The 25,160-nt window shown below is 50.6% G+C and overlaps 2 protein-coding genes across 5 annotated transcripts in view; one reads left to right on the plus strand and one right to left on the minus strand.

Annotated features, from left to right (window-relative positions):
• USP47 (ubiquitin specific peptidase 47) overlaps positions 1 to 7,520 on the plus strand; it is a 49,500-nt gene extending 41,980 nt beyond the window's left edge. For all 3 annotated transcript variants that reach the window (XM_040410359.1, XM_040410360.1, XM_040410361.1), the window contains 7 exons: positions 638 to 718; positions 2,833 to 2,948; positions 3,020 to 3,138; positions 3,759 to 3,889; positions 3,967 to 4,014; positions 4,123 to 4,253; positions 4,750 to 7,520. In XM_040410359.1, coding sequence (XP_040266293.1) covers positions 638 to 718; positions 2,833 to 2,948; positions 3,020 to 3,138; positions 3,759 to 3,889; positions 3,967 to 4,014; positions 4,123 to 4,253; positions 4,750 to 4,924 — 801 coding nt within the window. In that variant the 3' untranslated portion in view covers positions 4,925 to 7,520. The remainder of the gene's footprint in view (positions 1 to 637; positions 719 to 2,832; positions 2,949 to 3,019; positions 3,139 to 3,758; positions 3,890 to 3,966; positions 4,015 to 4,122; positions 4,254 to 4,749) is intronic.
• Positions 7,521 to 7,660: 140 nt separating this feature from the next.
• DKK3 (dickkopf WNT signaling pathway inhibitor 3) overlaps positions 7,661 to 25,160 on the minus strand; it is a 72,095-nt gene continuing 54,595 nt past the window's right edge. Inside the window, exons 3-8 of one of the 2 annotated variants that reach the window (XM_040410374.1) lie at positions 16,913 to 17,005; positions 14,912 to 15,050; positions 14,085 to 14,238; positions 12,036 to 12,371; positions 11,236 to 12,004; positions 7,661 to 7,952 (exon numbers count right to left, since the gene is read on the minus strand). In XM_040410374.1, coding sequence (XP_040266308.1) covers positions 12,137 to 12,371; positions 14,085 to 14,238; positions 14,912 to 15,050; positions 16,913 to 17,005 — 621 coding nt within the window. In that variant the 3' untranslated portion in view covers positions 7,661 to 7,952; positions 11,236 to 12,004; positions 12,036 to 12,136. The remainder of the gene's footprint in view (positions 7,953 to 11,235; positions 12,005 to 12,035; positions 12,372 to 14,084; positions 14,239 to 14,911; positions 15,051 to 16,912; positions 17,006 to 25,160) is intronic. The other variant, XM_040410375.1, reaches the window with a different exon arrangement.

Consider the following 25,160-nt stretch of genomic DNA (forward strand, 5'->3'; position numbering starts at 1 on the left):
CGTAGTGCTGCGTCGCCCCCCCCCTGCCCGTAGTGCTGCGTCGCCCCCCCCCCTGCCCGTAGTGCTGCGTCGCCCCCCCCCTGCCCGTAGTGCTGCGTCGCCCCCCCCCCCTGCCCGTAGTGCTGCGTCGCCCCCCCCCTGCCCGTAGTGCTGCGTCGCCCCCCCCCTGCCCGTAGTGCTGCGTCGCCCCCCCCCCCGCCCGTGGTGCTGCGTCCCCCCCCCCCCTGCCCGTAGTGCTGCGTCGCCCCCCCCCCCTGCCCGTAGTGCTGCGTCGCCCCCCCCCCTGCCCGTAGTGCTGCGTCGCCCCCCCCCTGCCCGTAGTGCTGCGTCGCCCCCCCCCTGCCCGTAGTGCTGCGTCGCCCCCCCCCCTGCCCGTAGTGCTGCGTCGCCCCCCCCCTGCCCGTAGTGCTGCGTCGCCCCCCCCCCTGCCCGTAGTGCTGCGTCGCCCCCCCCCCTGCCCGTAGTGCTGCGTCGCCCCCCCCCCTGCCCGTAGTGCTGCGTCGCCCCCCCTTCAGGATCCTGCTGTGTCCTGTCAGCTCTAGAGCACTCTGCCAATGACTCCCATTATCCGCACAGGAGTCTATTTCCACAGGATATCGTGGTATAACCAATGTCTTGTACCTTTGTTAACCCTCAGATCACCATCCGGCTCGGCCGGGCCCTGAAGAAAGGAGAATACAGAGTGAAGGTATTCCAGCTCCTGGTGAACGAGGCCGAGGTACGAGACGCTGATATTCAGAATCTATTGTAGAATCTTATCTTACTAATATGCTCCATGTTTAAAGAAGAATGTTCCAATTCACCAACTGCAGCAGAGATCTTGACAGAAAAAAGTGAAGAACTTTGAGGACCTTTCATGTTTGTTTTTTTAGTTTAGATAAATACCTTTTACTTGGGGGGTGCCCCCGCTGATGCTCCAATCACAGTGGAGAGCGGCCCAGACAGGGAGAAGGAGACGCCCATTTAGAAACCCTGCGGCGCCTCCTCCTCCCTGCGCCGCCTCCTCCTCCCTGCGCCGCCTCCTCCTCCCTGCGCCTCCTCCTCCTCCCTGCGCCTCCTCCTCCTCCCTGCGCCTCCTCCTCCTCCCTGCGCCGCCTCCTCCTCCCTGCGCCGCCTCCTCCTCCCTGCGCCGCCGCCTCCTCCTCCCTGCGCCGCCGCCTCCTCCTCCCTGCGCCGCCGCCTCCTCCTCCCTGCGCCGCCTCCTCCTCCCTGCGCCGCCGCCTCCTCCTCCCTGCGCCGCCTCCTCCGGATTAACATACTGAGCGGGAGAACTGCAGCGGGCGCAGGAGCGATAGTAGAAGAAAACGGGCAGGGTGGCAGCATCAGCGGGGGGCACCCCCCAAGTAAAGGTATTTATCTAAACTAAAAAACATGAAAGGTCCTAAAAGTTCTTCACTTTTTTCTGTCAAGATCTCTGCTGCAGTTGGTGAATTGGAACATTCTTGTTTAGGGCAAATTCACACAGGATTTTTTGCAAAATATTGTCCCATTCATCTGAAATCCTTGTGCTACCAGTGTGACCCCATGAAGGTGACTGGAACAAAGTTGCGGCCACTTGTGAATATTTCCTTGTACCTGAAGGCTGAAAACCTGTCCTAATGGTGTCCGGCTGCTGCGGTTGTTGGAAGGGCACTTTTGGGCTGCACCTACATGAGACATATATTTTGGGCTGGATTTTGCTTGGTCACCAAGGCAGGTGCTTTCACCACGGATTTGACCCTCCACATTGGAAGCCTTTATTGACATGCTGCAGATAAAAGTCCACACCGCGAGGCCGGTCACAGTATGTGCGGGCTGTATGTGGATGTATGTTAAAGGGGTCGTCCAAGTGTTTTATACGGATGACTTATCCTCTGGATAGGCATCAGTATGTGATCAAAGGCGCCTGACACCCGGCTCCACCGCCAATCAGCTGTTTGACGCGGCCGCAGCTTAACCAGCACAGCGCCCTCCATTGGATAATGGTTTTCCTTGGTATTGCAGCGCACTTATGATCACTTGTATGGGACGAAGCTGCCCCAAGAAAGTGTAATATCAAAAAATGTTATGTACCCAAAAATGGTACCAATAAAAACGTCAACTCTTCCCGCAAGAGATGAGCCCCTCTTCAAATGTGACATGGCACCTGAAAATTATCCCAGTAAAATCTGCCCTCCAAAAACCATGCAGCGCTCCTTCCCGCCTGAGCCCTGCCGTGTGCCCGTTCAGCAGGTTACCACCACATGTGGGGGATTTCTGTAAACTGCAGATTCTGAGAAATAAATATTGAGGTTTGTTTGGCTGTTAACCCTTGCTGTGTTACAGGAAAAGAATGATTAAAATTGGAAAATCTAAAAAAAAAAAAAATGGGACATTTAGAAATTTCTTTATTTCCCTTTTAATTCTTGTGGAGCACCTAAAGGGTTAAGAAAGTTTGTAAAATCATTTGAATAACTTGAGGGGTGTAGTTTCTACAAGGGGGTCAGTTATGGGGGGGGGGGGGGGTTGCTGAACTGGTCAATTTTCTTAATTTAAAAAATTCCATCTAAAGTTGTTCTCCATCGAACGTCCAAAAAAGTACAATGACCTTTACAAAATGGGGGGAATGTAAAGAAATAACTATTTTATGAGGTATCCCTTAAAAGCAGATAAATTGCAATTTAGAAAATTGCTAATTGTTCCATATTTTTGGTAAATTTGGGATTTTTTTTATTTTTTATAAACAAACATGAAATATATCGACCCTAATTTACCCCTGTCATGAAGTACAACGTTAAAGTGATGCATAACGGGAGGGTGAAACCAGTCTCTGGGCAGAAGGGGTTAATAACGACCTCCCGATGTCTTCCACAGCCGTGCAAGTTCCTGCTGGACGCCGTGTTCGCTAAAGGGATGAGCGTGCGGCAGTCCAAGGAGGAGCTGATCCCTCAGCTCAGGGATCAGTGTGGCCTGGAGCTCTCTGTAGACAGGTAGGTGGCCGCCGGCTGAGGGTCGCCCCCTAGTGTCTGAACGCAGCATGTGACTCTCGTCTTCTCTGCAGATTCCGTTTACGGAAGAAAACCTGGAAGAACCCGGGCACAGTATTCCTGGATTACCACGTGTATGAGAATGAGATTAGTATTTCAAGCAACTGGGAAGTCTTCCTGGAAGTGCTGGAAGGTAACGGGTCGGGGGGCTTCCATCCGCTACGACCTCCACACAAATTATTCCGCTCTTAGCCGGGTATCGCACACGCAGTGTTTGGTGCAGGCCAAAGCCAGAAGGGGAAGTAGGAGTCCTTCCTATGTACTTCCCATTCTTGATGGATTCACTTCTTGTGAGATTCCGGTCTGGAGAGGTCGCCCCCCAACCTTCATGTGTCCCTATTGAGATTCCCTCTATTAGGGTCCGTTCACACAACCATTCCATTCCGCTGCCCTCAAAGTTAGAGCATCTCCTATTCTTGTCTGCAATCGCGGACATGAATAGGCATTTCTATCGGAGGGCTGGCGTTCCGCGAAATGCAGAACGCACACTGCCGGTACCCGTGTTTTTCGGATCCACAAAACCCTTACGGTCGTGTGAATGGGCCATTAACCAGAGCAGAGAACGTCCCTTGCTGTAGAGGATGACAGGTGCCCTCATGGGGTCTCAGAAGTTATAGAGGAGGGTCCCCAGTTTGAGGATCTTTCCATCACAGCTCCCTCTAGTGGTAAATGAATGGAATAATCCCAGGCAGTGAAGGGGTTACTGTTGCGCCCTCCCGCTTTCTCACCCGCTTTCCTTGCTTCTCATGGCAGAGGATGAGAAGATGAAGTCCATGTCTCAGCTGTCTCTGCTCGCCAGGAGGTGGCGGCCGTCACAGCTCGGGCTGGATCCCTTCCAGGAGATCGTGCTGGAGACCAACAGCGTGCTGGAGCTGAAGGAGAAGGTGAGTGGAGTAGTTGTGGCCGGCTGGACTCCCATCATCCTGCGCCCACCTGACTTTGCGCTTTCTTCCTCCTCCAGATCTGCGAGCTCAGTGACATAACGCTGGAGAATTTAGAATTTTCAAAGGTAAGTCCTGAAATCTTCTCCGCCCGCGAGATCTTACATGAGAGAAGCGCTCAGATAACAATTCCTTAAACCACCTTCTTAACGAGATTGTGCAATCACCTTCCCCAGGGCAGAGGGACGTTTCCCTGCGACATATCCGTTCTGGAGATCCATCAGGAACTAGACTGGAACCCGAAAGTATCGACACTGAATGCCTGGCCCTTGTACATCTCCGATGATGGCGCTGTGATATTTTACAGGTAAAGCCACGAGGTGGGGGGGGGATACAGACATTGTTCTCTGAGCAGCACAGAGGATTTCAGGAGAGGAGTGAGCCACACTTGTAGGAGGTCACAGGCAGCACAGAGGATTTCAGAATGGGTATATAGTGGGAGGTCACAAACTGATTTACACAGTGGAAGGAGCAGGGTACCCAGCAGCACAGAGGGTTTCAGGAGAGGGGTGTGCTGATCTTGTGGGGGTCACAGGATGAGAGTTACATAGTGGAAGGAGCAGGGTCCCCAGCAGCACAGAGGATTTCAGGAGTAGGGTGTAATGTAAGATCACAGATTGAGGGTTACATAAGTAGGAGGGGCAGGATTCTCTTGGCAGCACAGAGGATTTCAGGAGAAAAGTTGCTGATCTTGTCCTTGGTTTTAGACTGGGAAGTACATAGTAGGAACTGGGTCTCTCAGCAGCACCGAGCACTTCAGGAATAGAGTGGGCTGATCTGGCATCACATTTCTCTCTCGACAGGGATAAAACTGAGGAACTGGTGGAATTAACGGACGAGCAGAGGAACGAGCTGATGAAGAAGGAAAGCAGCCGGCTGCAAAAGACTGGACACCGCGTGACTTACTCCCCCCGCAAAGAGAAGGCGCTGAAGATCTACCTGGACGGCGCCTCCAACAAAGACGCCGCTCAAGACTGAAGTGCGACGCGCCTGGCCATCTTGGCGAGCCATGCTGCTTGTTTTCCCAGACAGGTTCACTGCCGCTGGAGTCGCGCCTTTTGCGGGGGGGAGAGCGTGAAGCTATGACACCAGCACTGATTGGTCGACTGTCTCGGCCAATCAGCAGCCTCGTAACCTTCTAGGTTCCTTGTTTGTGACTTCTAATCATGTTCTGCACTATGGTCGATGAAACTGTAAAGGGACGTGCAAATAAGAAAGGAGATATATTTAAAGATATATTAAGTTAAAGCAGCCCGGGTGCAGTGGAGGATGGGGCGTCACCCCGCTCAGGTAAGACGTCGTGCGTGGCGACAGCCCGGGGCAGCTTCAGGCTCTTATTGAGGGGGGGAAACGAAATAAAGCCTGGACGCTTTTATTTTGCTGATACACACATTACCTCATTGAGAGTGCGAGTCTGTATGTGAGCGGCGAGAGCGCGGCCGGTACAATCCCACTAGCCTGATACTGCTGTATACACGGGGTGAGCGGGGGAAGGGTGCCGCGCCTGGACTGATGGGGTATAGAGCGTGAGGCTGCTCGCTAGCAATAGAGCAAGATACTGCAGCAGAACTACATGTCCCAGGAGGTAAGTGGCTTCTCTGGCAATGATCGGCACAGAACCTTATCTCCAGCTGTTGCAAAACTACAACCACCAGCATGCCCTAAAAAGTCTGCGGCTGTCAAAGCATGCTGGGAGTTGTAGTTCTGCAACAGCTGGGAAGTCGGATTAGAGATCTCTTATGAGACATTAGCTATTCGCTGTCACTGCAGCATTAAAGGGGCGGTCCAGGGGTAGCAGAACATGGGTCGCACCTGTTCGCGGCTGTATCTGGCATCGCACCTCTGCTCCGTGACAGGGGGCTGAGCTCCAATACCGGACACAACCTGACAACAGGCGCCACGTTCAGAAGACGGCAGCCATGTTTTTCGGTTCCTTGGTTTCCTGCATTCAGATTTCACCTTTCATTTTCCAAAGAAGTTCTGAAAAGTTAAATCTGATTGTTTGCAATGGGCAACTAAATCCGTTTTCCTTTACCGCGCTCCTCCATGTTTTAGTTTCTCATCATTTTTAACCTCCATGCTTGCTGTCAGTGAATGGGAACATGTGGCTGAACCTGTCCTTATCTGGTCCTGCTTACAGAGGTGCACGTCTCGTCACAATGAGTCCTAGTCTCTTCTCTAAGGGCTCATCTACACGGCCGTGTATATTTTGCAGTCCGCAAAAATTACGGACGACGTCCGCGTGCATTCCGTATCTTGCGGAATAGAACAGCTGGCCCCATGTACTATTTTATTGCGCAACAGAAATTGAATGCACGCGGAGTAACTTCCGTTTTGTTTGCTGACCAATTGAAATTAATGGTTCCACATACGGGCCACAAAGAAAACACGTTCGTGTGCATGAGCCCTAAGGGCAAGGCCACAGTTGGTGGTCGTTGGCAGCCAAAAACTGCACCAATGTGATTTTATTTTATTTTTTTCCGCAGGCAGCAGTTTTATTAGTCATGCTGCCATTAAAGGGGTATTCCCATCACAACGAGCAAAGGGTCCCCTGGTAATGAGGTTCTGTGAATATATTGGATAAGCAAATTCCCAACCTTCTTGATCCAATTCTTTCCCTCCTGCCTCGTTGTTGTCCTTTGGTTTCCCATAGTTACAGCCACCGCTCGCCTGCCAATACCATGGGCCGCGCTTGCGCAGGTGAAGCGGTTCATCCACAGTGCTAGTGGGGGAGGGAAGACAGATGCTTATGGGCTAATGTGTAATAGTAAATTACTGTTTTGCTGCACAGAATGGGGTTGTGAAAGATAAGACCGGTTCTGTGTGTAAAACTGTATTAGACTGCAGGACAGTGACATGTTACTGTCTATCGTGGCTCTGAGTGGTGATTCTACAGCAGGGGGAGGGGCCTCACAGACACTGCTGGCTGCCAGACTGATGACTCATACTATCCACATGAAGTGTGATGTCATAAGGAGGCGTGGCCAGCCTTCACTCAATCTGCCTAAGCCCACCCAGCCTTAGCAGCAGGAAACCAGGAAGTGACCGGCAGAGGCGGCTGCAGGGGAGGAGGAAATGGCAAGATGGGAATACCCCTTTAACTATTTAAAGACTGTGATTTGCCGTACACACTCATGTCGGCGCACGTTTTGACCGCACTTTGGCTGTCCGTAGCCCAGTAAACCCTAAACAGCAGCTGTGTGAGCAGGACTGGGTCAAGACAGGTTATTGGGGTGTAGACAGTGAAGATTTCTATTCACTGACACATTGCAGAGGTAGAGCACACAATAACGTTATTTTGGACAGCCCCTTTAACGTGAGTCTCCTCAATAGTGGGAGCCCTCGTCTGCCTGATAGGGTGGGCAGCATGCACACATTATGTAGCCTTGTGGGCCTGCTGGGACTGCTAGTTCTGCAGCGGCTGGAGATGCGCTGGTTGCCTCGCTTTCCAATAGAGTTATCTTCTACTGTGTTTCCTTCAGAGTGTAAATAGAGATATTTCCCCCCTTGTCCCCGATCCAGCAGTGGCCCCTGGACCCCCACAGATCTACACTGTGTACATGGACAGTTCAGCTGCCTATTTAAGTTGTTTTTTCCCCCATCACCTGGTACTATATACTTTCCTATACGCTTGTGGGTTTTTTATGAATTTTTGGGCCACTGTTTTTAGTTGTAAACACTCTATTTTGCTTTTCTCTCCTTCAGTTTTCCATTTTTTTTTTAATCATCAAACTCCAATAAAAAACGCGTAAAATCCGTTTAGCAGAACTAAAAACCCACAAAATGAAATAGATTTCTCTGCATCACTCTGGAAATTGCCATCTAATTTATAACAGATCAGTACAAAGTTTTGATAATTTTTTTTTCCATGCCGACCGCTGTTTACAACAATAAACATGCCAATAAATTACAAAAAATAAAAAAAAAATATCATGTTTTTCTTCTTGGTACGAAGCGGTGTGAATGTAGAACCGTGAGGGGCGGGGCTGACAACCGCGCCTGACACCTATTAAATAATAAAAGCAGGCTTGGTTCAGCTGTAGAACAAAAAAATGGCGCACCGTAGGGTAATAACGTTTTAGATGGGTAATAAGTAGTATCTCCAAAAAATGGAGGCTCACCTGGTAGAGTTGTGCTAAATTAGGTAGACGTATGTCAGGTTGGCATAAGCCCCTCACGGCGGATGGTATGCAGCCCGGGATGAGTGCTTCTGTCCAGGGACGCCTGGAATCCCTCAGAAAGCCAGTAGTTCAATAGAGAAAAAGAATATCCCACGGCGCAAGAACCACCCAGTAGTTGGGATAGGGGGTCGGGAAAGGGGCAGTGCTAGGAAAGCTCTCAAAGCTCGGCAAAAGGAAAGAGTAAAATGTTTAAATACCTGGATATTTTATTTAAATCGGTTTTCTTAGGATCTATGGTCAAAAGATCGACCCTCAAACATGGTGCGATCTCTAGTTCGTGATTTATTAGTTAGGGTAATAGTTTGTGTGGGCGCAGGACCTGGGAGAGTCATGTGATCCGATCACGTGACCTCCTTCAGCTAAATGCAGCAAGCACAGTGCGGCCGCATCAGGAGACGGCCGGTCACATGATCCGGCAGCTGTACACATCACTCCCCGTCTCCTGGCAACCAGAAGCTAATGCCACGTCAGAGCGGGGGGGAGTGTAAGGCGGCTGCGAGGAGGGAGGCTCGTCCGTCCCTATCGTGCTGATAAAGAGCAGTTTGCAAGGAGCTCAAGGTGCATTTCAGTGATTGTAATGATGATGATGAATGAAATACAATCAGTAGAAACAAGTGCAAATAAATTGGATGTAATATATTGTAGCAATAAAACGTGGGTAAAATATATATGATGTGGTACACTAAAAATGCAATAAATACCAATAAGAGACTCTAAAAGGATATACTGAAATATGTTGGCACCAAGTAAACTGAAGAGTAGACGGGATCAAGTAGTCAGACCAGTCGGCTCCAGGACAGCGGAGCTATAGGTGTAATCGTCCGAGATGCCTCTGCTGCAGGACCCTAAACATCACCACATCTTTTTTAATGAAGGATGATTTGGACTGCGGATCATCGAACATCATGTAACCTCCGCTATGTAGGGCGCACTATACAATCGGCTCAACAAGCACAGATCCAATGTTAAGAACACAGCGCCTCTAGACATCCGCCACTATGGCTCCTTTTTTGGGTTCACGGTTACTCCGATTGAACGGATATAATGTTATCCAGACTCTGAGGAAACGCGAGATGTTCTGGATGTACAAATTGAATTGCCTTAATCCATATGGCCTAAACGAAGCCTTTGAAATTAATTGATGAATATCCCTCCCCTCTAACCCCGCCCCAATAATTAGTCCCTCCCCTCCAGTACATAGGACACTCCATATACCTTCTTTCCAACCTGCCCGCCCCAAGATACTCAAGGATCTATTGATTTTCCAGTTCAGCTAGTTCACACATATTTTACATCCACCCGGGACGACTATATTTTAGCGACGTCTTAGCCGCGTTTTTCCCATATTCCACGTGTATTTTTTAAACATTCCCAGTATATCCTTTTAGAGTCTCTTATTGGTATTTATTGCATTTTTAGTGTACCACATTATAGATATTTTACCCACGTTTTATTGCTACAATATATTACATCCAATTTATTTGTACCCACAATATCTTTCACTATATATAAGGATTACGGTGTATATATCAGTATTATTTTCTACATCTAACTTATTGTACCCAGAATATTTTTCATTAGATCAGGGATTGCTGTATTCCCTAATGTAGTCAAATACTAGTGCCATTCACTGGTACCCAAAATATCTTTCATTATGTCAGGGATTATTGTATTCCCTGAAATAGTTAAATACTAGCACTCGTTTCTACTGATTGTATTTCATTCATCATCATCATCATCACAATCACTGAAATGCACCTTGAGCTCCTTGCAAACTGCTCTTTATCAGCACGATAGGGACGGACGAGCCTCCCTCCTTGCAGCCGCCTTACACTCCCCCCCGCTCTGAGGTGGCATTAGCTTCTGGTTGCCAGGAGACGGGGAGTGATGTGTACAGCTGCCGGATCATGTGACCAGCCGTCTCCTGATGCGGCCGCACTGTGCTTGCTGCATTTAGGGCCCTTTCACACCTGCGTTCTTGTCTTCCGGCATACAGTTCCGTCGTCGGGGCTCTATGCCGGAAGAATCCTGATCAGGATTATCTAATGCATTCTGAATGGAGAGAAATCCGTTCAGGACGTCTTCAGTTCCGGACCGGAACGTTTTTTGTCCGGAGAAAATACCGCAGCATGCTGCGCTTTTTGTTCCGGTCAAAAATCCTGAACACTTGCCGCAAGGCCGGATCCGGAATTAATGCCCATTGAAAGGCATTAATCCGGATCCGGCCTTAAGCTAAACGTCGTTTCGGCGCATTACCGGATCCGACGTTTAGCTTTTTCTGAATGGTTACCATGACTCCCAGGACGCTAAAGTCCTGTTTGCCATGGTAAAGTGTAATGGGGAGCGGGGGAGCAGTGTACTTACCGTCCGTGCGGCTCCCGGGGCGCTCCGGAGTGACGTCAGGGCGCCCCACGCGCATGGATCACGTCATCCATGCGCATGGGGCGCTCTGACGTCATTCTGGAGCGCCCCGGGAGCCGCACGGACGGTAAGTATACTGCTCCCCCGCTCCTACTATGGCAACCAGGACTTTAATAGCGTCCTGGCTGCCATAGTAACACTGAACGCATTTTGAAGACGGATCCGTCTTCAAATGCTTTCAGTACACTTGCGTTTTTCCGGATCAGACGTGTAATTCCGGCAAATGGAGTGCACGCCGGATCCGGACAACGCAAGTGGGAAAGAGGCCTTAGCTGAAGGAGATCACATGTTGCAAAATAGGTCATGTGATCGGATCACATGACTCTCCCAGGTCCTGCGCCCACACAAACTATTTCCCTAACTAATAAATCATGAACTAGAGATCGCACCATGTTTGAGGGTCGATCTTTTGACCATAGATCCTAAGAAAACTGATTTAAATAAAACATCCAGGTATTTAAACATTTTACTCTTTCCTTTTGCCGAGCTTTGAGAGCTTTCCTAGCACTGCCCCTTTCCCGCCCCTTTCCCTTTGGCGGTTTTTTACAATGTATTTAAATGTATGTAATTTGCTTGTATGTATGCAAGTCATTAGTACCTGAAGAAGGGGTATATCCCCGAAACACGTTCTATTCCAACTACTGGGTGGTTCTTGCGCCGTGGGATATTCTTTTTCTCTATTGACACCTATTAAAGGAACACTCCAGGACAAACTGATACGTTTGTGATAGCCTGAAGGGGCGGAGCATGACACGGGCATTCAATATTGATGTCACACCCTTACAGGCCCTGCCCGATGCACAATACTGGACTGTTCCTTTAATAGATGAGTCACAGCTTTATACAAGAATGTTATCGCAACGCGTTCTGCTGTCTGTTCCTCCTTACTCCACCAGGTGGCGCTACATCCTTTAAAATGCCGCGGCCCTGATCATCTCATGTAATATTTGCTGTTTTATAATCTTCTGTCCGTTTTGTTGGTGACTCGCGAGTCGCGCAGATCAGAAAAGCACCACAAGCTGCACCAAAATATTAAAATGGTTTATTTCCTGGACTCAGGAGCGTCTGTTCTGCCAAAAATTATAGCTGCAAATCATATTTCACGTGACTCATGCAAACACAAGAAATGTACGGTATGAAATGAAGGTCGAGATTTATTGCGCTTCCATCCAGCAAAGTGATTTCTCTGTGTGTGTTCTAGAAACTGCAGCCTGTACCTTTAAATATCGGTAATGAACCATTCAAATTTCTCTAGATGCAATGTCACCTTTTAGACTGGTCCTTAAAGGGGCGCTCCACTTTAGACCATCCCCAGGTTGTCCTACCGCCAAGATTTCCCTGCAGCGCCAGCACAGGGGAAACGTGTGCGCGGGGGCGACTGCTCTGCAAGAAGAGGCTGAAGACTGATGCTTTAGATGAATGTGGGAAGAAGCGCTGCCACCGCTCAGGTGACGGACGCATCTTCTCTAATTTTGCTGGCTCGGGGATGTGTCCTCTCTGTAAACCAGTTTGCTCTGTGCGCAAAAATAAAATGGGGGTGATTGTGTTCTCTCGGCTTGTATCGGGGGCAGCTTTGTTTTTAAGATCTTTAAATATCATCTGTAAAGAGCGGCTGAGGAACGAGTTCTGACTCCTGCTCAATGACGTCTTCAGAGATGCTGAGGTCAAGTCCCAAACCGGTGGGCCCCACGAGGTCGCCATCATAGGCAATCTCATCGTCCTCTGCTGGGATGAAAAACGAGAGGTCCTCTGCTGGGGCCTCGGGGTGATCGCTCCTGGTGGTGAGTGGAGATGGGTCTTCACAGACAGACACCGGGCTGTAGCTAAGGAAACGAAAGAAATCAGTGCAACGTACAAGCGTATGAGACATTAGACTCCTCCCTGCATTGTAGTCTGCAATGCACAGAGAGCATTCTGAGCTTTAGTCTACAATGCACAGAGAGCATTCTGAGCTTTAGTCTGCAATGCACAGAGAGCATTCTGAGCTTTAGTCTGCAATGCACAGAGAGCATTCTGAGCTTTAGTCTGCAATGCACAGAGAGCATTCTGAGCTTTAGTCTGCAATGCACAGAGAGCATTCTGAGCTTTAGTCTGCAATGCACAGAGAGCATTCTGAGCTTTAGTCTGCAATGCACAGAGAGCATTCTGAGCTTTAGTCTGCAATGCACAGAGAGCATTCTGAGCTTTAGTCTGCAATGCACAGAGAGCATTCTGAGCTTTAGTCTGCAATGCAGAATGTTCTGTGCATTGTAGACTAAACATCAATGCTCTGTGGATTGTAGGCTAGGATTAGAATGGTCTCTGCATTGTAATATTTGATCCACATTGCATTAGCTCCCTATATCTGTTTTGTGTACCCCCCCCCCCCCCCCCTCTTATTGTATATTTGTGAATACTGTGCTGTATTATCTGCATTGTATATTGGACACTAGATTGCTCCTGGCATCTTTCTAGAACGCTCTGCCTTGTAGATTAGCCGTCTTAGAGTGCTCTGTGCAGTCTTTGTATAATTCCACCCTGATTATTATTATTTTAATTGATGATCTTCCTTTTAAGATCTTTGTTTCATTGGCCACATCAGCCGCTCGCGCAGAGTGATCCCGTCTGACCTCGGCCCCTCGCGCAGAGTGATCCAGTCTGACCTCGGCCCCTCGCGCAGAGTGATCCCGTCTGACCTCGGCCCCTCGCGCAGAGTGATCCCGTCTGACCTCGGCCCCTCGCGCAGAGTGATCCCGTCTGACCTCGGCCCCTCGCGCAGAGCGATCCCGTCTGACCTCGGCCCCTCGCGCAGAGTGATCCCGTCTGACCTCGGCCCCTCGCGCAGAGCGATCCCGTCTGACCTCGGCCCCTCGCGCAGAGCGATCCCGTCTGACCTCGGCCCCTCGCGCAGAGCGATCCCGTCTGACCTCGGCCCCTCGCGCAGAGCGATCCCGTCTGACCTCGGCCCCTCGCGCAGAGCGATCCCGTCTGACCTCGGCCCCTCGCGCAGAGCGATCCCGTCTGACCTCGGCCCCTCGCGCAGAGCGATCCCGTCTGACCTCGGCCCCTCGCGCAGAGCGATCCCGTCTGACCTCGGCCCCTCGCGCAGAGCGATCCCGTCTGACCTCGGCCCCTCGCGCAGAGCGATCCCGTCTGACCTCGGCCCCTCGCGCAGAGCGATCCCGTCTGACCTCGGCCCCTCGCGCAGAGCGATCCCGTCTGACCTCGGCCCCTCGCGCAGAGCGATCCCGTCTGACCTCGGCCCCTCGCGCAGAGCGATCCCGTCTGACCTCGGCCCCTCGCGCAGAGCGATCCCGTCTGACCTCGGCCCCTCGCGCAGAGCGATCCCGTCTGACCTCGGCCCCTCGCGCAGAGCGATCCCGTCTGACCTCGGCCCCTCGCGCAGAGCGATCCCGTCTGACCTCGGCCCCTCGCGCAGAGCGATCCCGTCTGACCTCGGCCCCTCGCGCAGAGCGATCATTCACAGGACTGACCCAATCTTGCCATCAGTCAGACACTAGGTGCCTCTACAGAATCCCTGGTTGTCAGGTTGTCACCTCTGAGGCTGGCAGACCAGTCCGCTGGGACAGGGGCAAAGGCTCACAGGGACTTCAGGCTCCAACTCCCATGTGAAGAGCGGTAGTAATGGCGGCTGGATTTGGCACTGTTCACCCTTAGCGGGCAGCGGGGTGCACACTGGAAGCAGGAGACCTGCAGGACGGGAGCTTGGTTAATGGCATCAGGACATTTTATTTTACAGTATAAATCTACATACATAAAAATGCTTTACTTATCCTGCAGTGATCCGATGCCTTGTCCTCTAGCCACAGCTAGAGCTGCATTTAAAAAGTCTACTGGCTGCTAATCCATCACCATTATTTTGAGCTTTTCCCAGTATTTACATGCTCTGCAGCAGCGTACATCAGAGTTTTTTTTCCCCCTATACCCAACCTGATATACTGTAGTGTGCCTACTTCACCACCAGGGGGCAGCAGAGAGACGTGCATACTCGCAGCCTTGGATTTCCAGGAGAATCACTGATGACCTGTGCTTACAAGTATCAGTGGTGGTTGGACCTCCAGGACTTCTAGTGCTCAGCACAATGAGTGTATAGTGGCGCTGGTCTAACGGGTTTACACCCCGGTACGCATGGCTCTGCTGCATCCACTCGAATGGGACTGAGCTGCAATGCTGGACATATGGATGAGCTGCTGTGGTGTAAAATTTTGTAGACTGTCAGGGATCTTGTAGATAACAAATCAGGGTTACAGGAACTGAAACAGAATTTTGAATGCAGCTTTGGATGTGACTAGAGTATAAGGCTTCGTACCATTAACTGGTCATCTGGCTGAATACGGTGACAAAGCCGGGTGTCTATAGTTACTTGTATGAACTGCGCAGCACAGTCCAAGGCCACAGTCCTGCTCAGTCCCGCAGATTGTCCCGCTCCTGCCCTTGGAAGATGGTCTGCACTGACCCCAGACACACAGCCGCCCCTCACAGCACTCCCCGTCCCTGGTGCACTGCAAAACCGGGAGAAAAATCGGGTGAGAACAATATTCTGCAAACGTTGTAACAAATCTCTTATTTTACTAGAAAAAATAGACCCCCCCCCCAATATGGACCGTAGTGTCTTATACACTGCGTGCAGAATTATTAGGCAAATGAGTATTTTGACCACATCATCCTCTTTCTGCATGTTGTCTTACTCCAAGCTGTATAGGCTCGAAAGCCTACTACCAATTAAGCATATTAGGTGATGTGCATCTCTGTAATGAGAAGGGGTGTGGTCTAATGACAGCAACACCCTATATTAGGTGTGCATAATTATTAGGCAACTTCCTTTCCTTTGGCAAAATGGGTCAAAAGAAGGACTTGACAGGCTCAGAAAAGTCAAAAATAGTGAGATATCTTGCAGAGGGATGCAGCACTCTTAAAATTGCAAAGCTTCTGAAGCGTGATCATCGAACAATCAAGGGTTTCATTCAAAATAGTCAACAGGGTCGCAAGAAGCGTGTGGAAAAACCAAGGCGCAAAATAACTGCCCATGAACTGAGAAAAGTCAAGCGTGCAGCTGCCAAGATGCCACTTGCCACCAGTTTGGCCATATTTCAGAGCTGCAACATCACTGGAGTGCCCAAAAGCACAAGGTGTGCAATACTCAGAGACATGGCCAAGGTAAGAAAGGCTGAAAGACGACCACCACTGAACAAGACACACAAGCTGAAACGTCAAGACTGGGCCAAGACATATCTCAAGACTGATTTTTCTAAGATTTTATGGACTGATGAAATGAGAGTGAGTCTTGATGGGCCAGATGGATGGGCCCGTGGCTGGATTGGTAAAGGGCAGAGAGCTCCAGTCCGACTCAGACGCCAGCAAGGTGGAGGTGGAGTACTGGTTTGGGCTGGTATCATCAAAGATGAGCTTGTGGGGCCTTTTCGGGTTGAGGATGGAGTCAAGCTCAACTCCCAGTCCTACTGCCAGTTTCTGGAAGACACCTTCTTCAAGCAGTGGTACAGGAAGAAGTCTGCATCCTTCAAGAAAAACATGATTTTCATGCAGGACAATGCTCCATCACACGCGTCCAAGTACTCCACAGCGTGGCTGGCAAGAAAGGGTATAAAAGAAGAAAATCTAATGACATGGCCTCCTTGTTCACCTGATCTGAACCCCATTGAGAACCTGTGGTCCATCATCAAATGTGAGATTTACAAGGAGGGAAAACAGTACACCTCTCTGAACAGTGTCTGGGAGGCTGTGGTTGCTGCTGCACGCAATGTTGATGGTGAACAGATCAAAACACTGACAGAATCCATGGATGGCAGGCTTTTGAGTGTCCTTGCAAAGAAAGGTGGCTATATTGGTCACCGATTTGTTTTTGTTTTGTTTTTGAATGTCAGAAATGTATATTTGTGAATGTTGAGATCTTATATTGGTTTCACTGGTAAAAATAAATAATTGAAATGGGTATATATTTGTTTTTTGTTAAGTTGCCTAATAATTATGCACAGTAATAGTCACCTGCACACACAGATATCCCCCTAAAATAGCTAAAACTAAAAACAAACTAAAAACTACTTCCAAAAATATTCAGCTTTGATATTAATGAGTTTTTTGGGTTCATTGAGAACATGGTTGTTGTTCAATAATAAAATTAATCCTCAAAAATACAACTTGCCTAATAATTCTGCACTCCCTGTAGGATGTCATATGAGCTACAGGCTCTGAAGCATTCTACCTCGGAGGCAGCAGAATTGCGACTGCAGCTCTGGATGTGACTGGAGTATGATATAAATGGCTCAATGTTCTGCTGTCTTTTAATGCTTTGTTCCCATTTTAGTCGTTGACTAATGCAACATTCCTAGAAAGCCCCTGTCCTTACCGTCTCCTCCCCCTCACATGGCAGACATCTGTACTCCGAGCCGGAGAGATGGCAGTAATTTCCAGGCCGGCAGTCCTCGTCCACAATGCAATCCTAAAAATGACATGAGGCTCATTAGAAGCAACGTCGTCAGTCATTTATTGTCTTTATACTTTATTGTGTCATACTGTGCACATTACTAATCCTACCGCACAGTACACAAAAACAATGCTGCCATACTGTACTCCTAACTAATGATACCACAGTACACAGCTGATGCTGCCATACTGTACACATAACTAATCCTACCGCACAGTACACATCAATGATGCTGCTACAAAGTACACATGACTATTGCTGCCACACTATACACACAGTGCACATACATGATGCAGCCACACTATACACACAGTGCACATACATGATGCAGCCACACTATACACACAGTGCCCATACATGATGCAGCCACACTATACATACATGATGCAGCCACACTATACACACAGTGCACATACACGATGCAGCCACACTATACACACAGTGCACATACATGATACAGCCACACTATACATACATGATGCAGCCACACTATACATACACGATGCAGCCACACTATAACACACAGTGCACATACACGATGCAGCCACACTATACATAATGCAGCCACACTATACACACAGTGCACATACATGATGCAGCCACACTATACACACAGTGCACATACATGATGCACATACACGATGCAGCCACACTATACACACAGTGCACATACACGATGCAGCCACACTATACATACACGATGCAGCCACACTATACACACAGTGCACATACATGATGCAGCCACACTATACACACAGTGCACATACACGATGCAGCCACACTATACACACAGTGCACATACATGATGCAGCCACACTATACACACAGTGCACATACATGATGCAGCCACACTATACATAATGCAGCCACACTATACACACAGTGCACATACACGATGCAGCCACACTATACACACAGTGCACATACATGATGCAGCCACACTATACATGATGCAGCCGCACTATACACACAGTGCACATACATGATGCAGCCACACTATACATACATGATGTAGCCACACTATACACACAGTGCACATACATGATGCAGCCACACTATACATACATGATGCAGCCACACTATACACACAGTGCACATACATGATGCAGCCACACTATGCACACAGTGCACATACATGATGCAGCCACACTATACATACATGATGCAGCCACACTATACACACAGTGCACATACATGATGCAGCCACACTATGCACACAGTGCACATACATGATGCAGCCACACTATACACACAGTGCACATACACGATGCAGCCACACTATACACACAGTGCACATACATGATGCAGCCACACTATACACACAGTGCACATACATGATGCAGCCACACTATACACACAGTATACATACATGATGCAGCCACATTATACACAGGTATTAGTACCACACAGTGCACATACATGATGCTACTACACAGTACACATGAATGGCACTGCTAAACTGTACACATAATTAATGCTACCATTCTCAACACAGCTGATGCTACCATACTGTATGTATAAAAAAGCTGCTATTATGTACACAAAATGCCAACATACAGTACACAACACCTCCATATAATGGCAGACTGCCCCCCTTTCCAACACCACAATAAACAATAATACTGATTATTACTACAATTAGTATCCGTTTGTTTTCCTTATTTAAATAGCTGATTAAGTTCTAAATATATCTTTATAGCAGTCAGAAGTCAGACTTTCTGATACCCTGCATAGACATGAAATTGGATGATACAATTCTGTCTGCCTGTGGCCACCACTAGGGGGAGCTCATTGCATACAGATACATAACAGTAGTATATGCATCTGCAGTAAGCTCCCCTGGTGGTGGCTGCTGGCAGACAATTAGAGATCAGTGTGACCACATAACCCCTCTTTGCATTCTCTGCTTATCTCCACCCAAAAACTCAGTAACACAAATGATCCAGTGTGGAGAAAATCATGCTAATCCTGCAGCAACATGAGAGAACGGGAAGTTATGTACTATTCTGACAGCCCATATGACCCCCATTAAAGCACACAGACAGGTCTGGCGTCCATCCTCAACTTTGTCTGTCATGTTTTGTATTGTGACTGCACATAGAGGCTCAGTGCAGGGTGGGCTATGATCACAGGGGGCTCAGTGCAGGGTGGCTATGATCACAGGGGGCTCAGTGCAGGACAAGACTATGATCACGGGGGGCTCACTGCAGGACAAGACTATGATCACGGGGGGCTCAGTACAGGCTGGCTATGATCACAGGGGGCTCAGTGCAGGGCAAGACTATGATCACGGGGGGCTCACTGCAGGACAAGACTATGATCATGGGGGGCTGAGTGCAGGCTGGCTATGAACACAGGGGGCTCAGTGCAGGACAAGACTATGATCACAGGGGGCTCAGTGCAGGGTGGGCTATGATCACAGGGGGCTCAGTGCAGGACAAGACTATGATCACGGGGGGCTCAGTGCAGGACAAGACTATGATCACGGGGGGCTCAGTGCAGGACAAGACTATGATCACAGGGGGCTCAGTGCAGGCTGGCTATGATCACAGGGGGCTCAGTGCAGGACAAGACTATGATCACAGTGGGCTCAGTGCAGGGTGGGCTATGATCACAAAGGGGCTCAGTGCAGGGTGGGCTATAATCTCAGGAGAGCTCAGTGCAGGATAAGACTATAATAACAGGAGGCTCAGTGCAGGACAAGACTGATCACAGGGGGCTCAGTGCAGGGTGGGCTATGATCACAGGGGGCTCAGTGCAGGACAATATTATGATCACAGGGGGCTCACTGCAGGACAAGACTATGATCACGGGGGGCTCAGTGCAGGACAAGACTATGATCACGGGGGGCTCAGTGCAGGACAAGACTATGATCACGGGGGGCTCAGTGCAGGACAAGACTATGATCACGGGGGGCTCACTGCAGGACAAGACTATGATCACGGGGGGCTCAGTGCAGGACAAGACTAAGATCACGGGGGGCTCAGTACAGGCTGGCTATGATCACAGGGGGCTCAGTGCAGGGCAAGACTATGATCACGGGGGGCTCACTGCAGGACAAGACTATGATCATGGGGGGCTCACTGCAGGCTGGCTATGAACACAGGGGGCTCAGTGCAGGACAAGACTATGATCACAGGGGGCTCAGTGCAGGGTAGGCTATGATCACAGGGGGCTCAGTGCAGGACAAGACTATGATCACGGGGGGCTCAGTGCAGGACAAGACTATGATCACGGGGGGCTCAGTGCAGGACAAGACTATGATCACAGGGGGCTCAGTGCAGGCTGGCTATGATCACAGGGGGCTCAGTGCAGGACAAGACTATGATCACAGGGGGCTCAGTGCAGGGTGGGCTATGATCACAAAGGGGCTCAGTGCAGGGTGGGCTATAATCTCAGGAGAGCTCAGTGCAGGATAAGACTATAATAACAGGAGGCTCAGTGCAGGACAAGACTGATCACAGGGGGCTCAGTGCAGGGTGGGCTATGATCACAGGGGGCTTAGTGCAGGACAATATTATGATCACAGGGGGCTCACTGCAGGACAAGACTATGATCACGGGGGGCTCAGTGCAGGGCAAGACTATGATCACAAGGGGCTCAGTACAGGGTGGGCTATGATCACAGGGGGCTCAGTACAGGGTGGGCTATGATCACAGGGGGCTCAGTGCAGGAAAAGACTATAATGACAGGAGGCTCAGTGCAGGACAAGACTATGATCACAGGGGGCTCAGTGCAGGGCAATATTATGATCACAGGAGAGCTCAGTGCAGGACAAGACAATGATCACAGGAGGCTCAGTGCAGGGTGGGCTATGATCACAGGGGGCTCAGTGCAGGACAATATTATGATCACGGGGGCTCAGTGCAGGACAAGACTATGATCACGGGGGGCTCAGTGCAGGCTGGCTATGATCACAGGGGGCTCAGTGCAAGACAAGACTATGATCACGGGGGGCTCAGTACAGGACAAGACTATGATCACAGGGGGCTCAGTACAGGACAAGACTATGATCACAGGGGGCTCAGTGCAGGACAAGACTATGATCACAGGGGGCTCAGTGCAGGACAAGACTATGATCACAGGGGGCTCAGTGCAGGCTGGCTATGATCAGAGGGGGCTCAGTGCAGGACTAGACTAAGATCACAGGGGGCTCAGTGCAGGCTGGCTATGATCACAGGGGGCTCAGTGCAGGACAAGACTATGATCACAGGGGGCTCAGTGCAGGACAAGACTATAATCACAGGGGGCTCAGTGCAGGCTGGCTATGATCACAGGGGGCTCAGTGCAGGGCAAGACTATGATCACGGGGGGCTCAGTGCAGGACAAGACTATGATCACGGGGGGCTCAGTGCAGGACAAGACTATGATCACGGGGGGCTCAGTGCAGGCTGGCTATGATCACAGGGGGCTCAGTGCAGGACAAGACTATGATCACGGGGGGCTCAGTGCAGGCTGGCTATGATCACAGGGGGCTCAGTGCAGGACAAGACTATAATCACAGGGGGCTCAGTGCAGGACAAGACTATGATCACGGGGGGCTCAGTGCAGGACAAGACTATGATCACAGGGGGCTCAGTGCAGGACAAGACTATGATCACAGGGGGCTCAGTGCAGGCTGGCTATGATCACAGGGGGCTCAGTGCAGGGCAAGACTATGATCACAAAAGGGCTCAGTGCAGGGTGGGCTATAATCTCAGGAGAGCTCAGTGCAGTATAAGACTATGATCACAGGGGGCTCAGTGCAGGACAAGATTATGATCACAGGAGGCTCAGTGCAGGGTGGGCTATGATCACAGGGGGCTCAGTGCAGGACAATATTATGATCACAGGGGGCTCAGTGCAGGACAAGACTATGATCACGGGGGGCTCAGTGCAGGACAAGACTATGATCACGGGGGGCTCAGTGCAGGCTGGCTATGAACACAGGGGGCTCAGTGCAGGGCAAGACTATGATCACAAGGGGCTCAGTGCAGGGTGGGCTATGATCACAGGGGGCTCAGTGCAGGGTGGGCTATAATCTCAGGAGAGCTCAGTGCAGGATAAGACTATAATCACAGGGGGCTCAGTGCAAGGTGGGCTATGATCACAGGTGAGCTCAGTGCAGGACAAGACTATGACACAGGGGGCTCAGTGCAGGGTGGGCTATAATCTCAGGAGAGCTCAGTGCAGTATAAGACTATAATAACAGGGGGCTCAGTGCAGGACAATATTATGATCACAGGGGGCTCAGTGCAGGACAAGACTATGATCACAGGGGGCTCAGTTCAGGGTGGGCTATGATCACAGGGGGCTCAGTGCAGGGTGGGCTATGATCACAGGAGAGCTCAGTGCAGGACAAGACTATGATCACAGGGGGCTCAGTGCAGGACAAGACTATGATCACAGGGGGCTCAGTGCAGGACAAGACTATGATCACAGGAGGCTCAGTGCAGGGTGGGCTATGATCACAGGGGGCTCAGTGCAGGACAAGACTATGATCACGGGGGGCTCAGTGCAGGGTGGGCTATGATCACAAAGGGGCTCAGTGCAGGGTGGGCTATAATCTCAGGAGAGCTCAGTGCAGGATAAGACTATAATAACAGGAGGCTCAGTGCAGGGTGGGCTATGATCACAGGGGGCTCACTGCAGGACAAGACTATGATCACGGGGGGCTCACTGCAGGGCAAGACTATGATCACAAGGGGCTCAGTACAGGGTGGGCTATGATCACAGGGGGCTCAGTACAGGGTGGGCTATGATCACAGGGGGCTCAGTGCAGGAAAAGACTATAATGACAGGAGGCTCAGTGCAGGACAAGACTATGATCACAGGGGGCTCCGTGCAGGACAAGACAATGATCACAGGAGGCTCCGTGCAGGGTGGGCTATGATCACAGGGGGCTCAGTGCAGTGTGGGCTATGATCACAGGGGGCTCAGTGCAGGACAATAATATGATCACAGGGGGCTCAGTGCAGGACAAGACTATGATCACGGGGGGCTCAGTGCAGGACAAGACTATGATCACGGGGGGCTCAGTGGAGGCTGGCTATGATCACAGGGGGCTCAGTGCAGGGCAAGACTATGATCACAGGGGGCTCAGTGCAGGCTGGCTATGATCACAGGGGGCTCAGTGCAGGACTAGACTATGATCACAGGGGGCTCAGTGCAGGCTGGCTATGATCACAGGGGGCTCAGTGCAGGGTGGGCTATGATCACAGGGGGCTCAGTACTAGGTGGGCTATAATCTCAGGAGAGCTCAGTGCAGGACAAGACTATGATCACAGGGGGCTCAGTGCAGGACAAGACTATAATCACAGGGGGCTCAGTGCAGGACAAGACTATGATCACAGGGGGCTCAGTGCAGGCTGGCTATGAACACAGGGGGCTCAGTGCAGGGCAAGACTATGATCACGGGGGGCTCAGTGCAGGGCAAGACTATGATCACGGGGGGCTCAGTGCAGGGCAAGACTATGATCACAGGGGGCTCACTGCAGGACAAGACTATGATCACAGGGGGCTCAGTGCAGGACAAGACTATGATCACGGGGGGCTCAGTGCAGGACAAGACTATTATCACAGGGGGCTCAGTGCAGGACAATATTATGATCACAGGGGGCTCAGTGCAGGACAAGACTATGATCACGGGGGGCTCAGTGTAGGCTGGCTATGAACACAGGGGGCTCAGTGCAGGGCAAGACTATGATCACAAGGGGCTCAGTACAGGGTGGGCTATGATCACAGGGGGCTCAGTGCAGGAAAAGACTATAATGACAGGAGGCTCAGTGCAGGGTGGGCTATGATCACAGGGGGCTCAGTGCAGGACAATATTATGAACACAGGAGAGCTCAGTGCAGGACAAGACTATGATCACAGGGGGCTCAGTGCAGGGTGGGCTATGATCACGGGGGGCTCAGTGCAGGACAAGACTATGATCACAGGGGGCTCAGTGCAGGGCAAGACTATGATCACAGGGGGCTCAGTACAGGCTGGCTATGATCACAGGGGGCTCAGTGCAGGACAAGACTATGATCACAGGGGGCTCAGTGCAGGACAAGACTATGATCACGGGGGGCTCAGTGCAGGACAAGACTATGATCACGGGGGGCTCAGTGCAGGCTGGCTATGAACACAGGGGGCTCAGTGCAGGGCAAGACTATGATCACAAAGGGGCTCAGTACAGGGTGGGCTATGATCACAGGGGGCTCAGTGCAGGAAAAGACTATAATGACAGGAGGCTCAGTGCAGGGTGGGCTATGATCACAGGGGGCTCAGTGCAGGACAATATTATGATCACAGGAGAGCTCAGTGCAGGACAAGACTATGATCACAGGGGGCTCAGTGCAGGGTGGGCTATGATCACAGGAGGCTCAGTGCAGGGTGGGCTATGATCACAGGAGAGATCAGTGCAGGACAAGACTATGATCACAGGGGGCTCAGTGCAAGACAAGACTATGATCACAGGGGGCTCAGTACAGGCTGGCTATGATGACAGGGGGCTCAGTGCAAGACAAGACTATGATCACGGGGGGCTCAGTGCAGGCTGACTATGATTAGAGGTGGCTCAGTGCAGGACTAGACTATGATCACAGGGGGCTCAGTGCAGGACAATATTATGATTACAGGGGGCTCACTGCAGGACAAGACTATGATCACGGGGGGCTCAGTGCAAGACAAGACTATGATCACGGGGAGCTCAGTGCAGGCTGGCTATGATCACAGGGGGCTCAGTGCAGGGCAAGACTATGACCACAGGGGGCTCAGTACAGGCTGGCTATGATCACAGGGGGCTCAGTGCAGGACAAGACTATGATCACGGGGGGCTCAGTGCAGGGTGGCTATGATCACAGGGGGCTCAGTGCAGGACAAGACTATGATCACAGGGGGCTCAGTGCAGGACAAGACTATGATCACAGGGGGCTCAGTGCAGGGTGGGCTATGATCACAGGGGGCTCAGTGCAGGACTAGACTATGATCACAGGGGGCTCAGTGCAGGACAAGGTGATGATCACAGGGAGATTAGTACAGGACAAGGCGATGATTACAGGGGGGCTCAGTGCAGGACAAGACTATGATCACAGGGGGCTCAGTGCAGGACAAGGCGATGATCACAGGGAGATTAGTACAGGACAAGGCGATGATTACAGGGGGGCTCAGTGCAGGACAAGACTATGATCACAGGGGGCTCAGT

Source organism: Bufo bufo, chromosome 10, assembly GCF_905171765.1.
Source record: "Bufo bufo chromosome 10, aBufBuf1.1, whole genome shotgun sequence".
Lineage (NCBI taxonomy): Eukaryota > Metazoa > Chordata > Amphibia > Anura > Bufonidae > Bufo > Bufo bufo.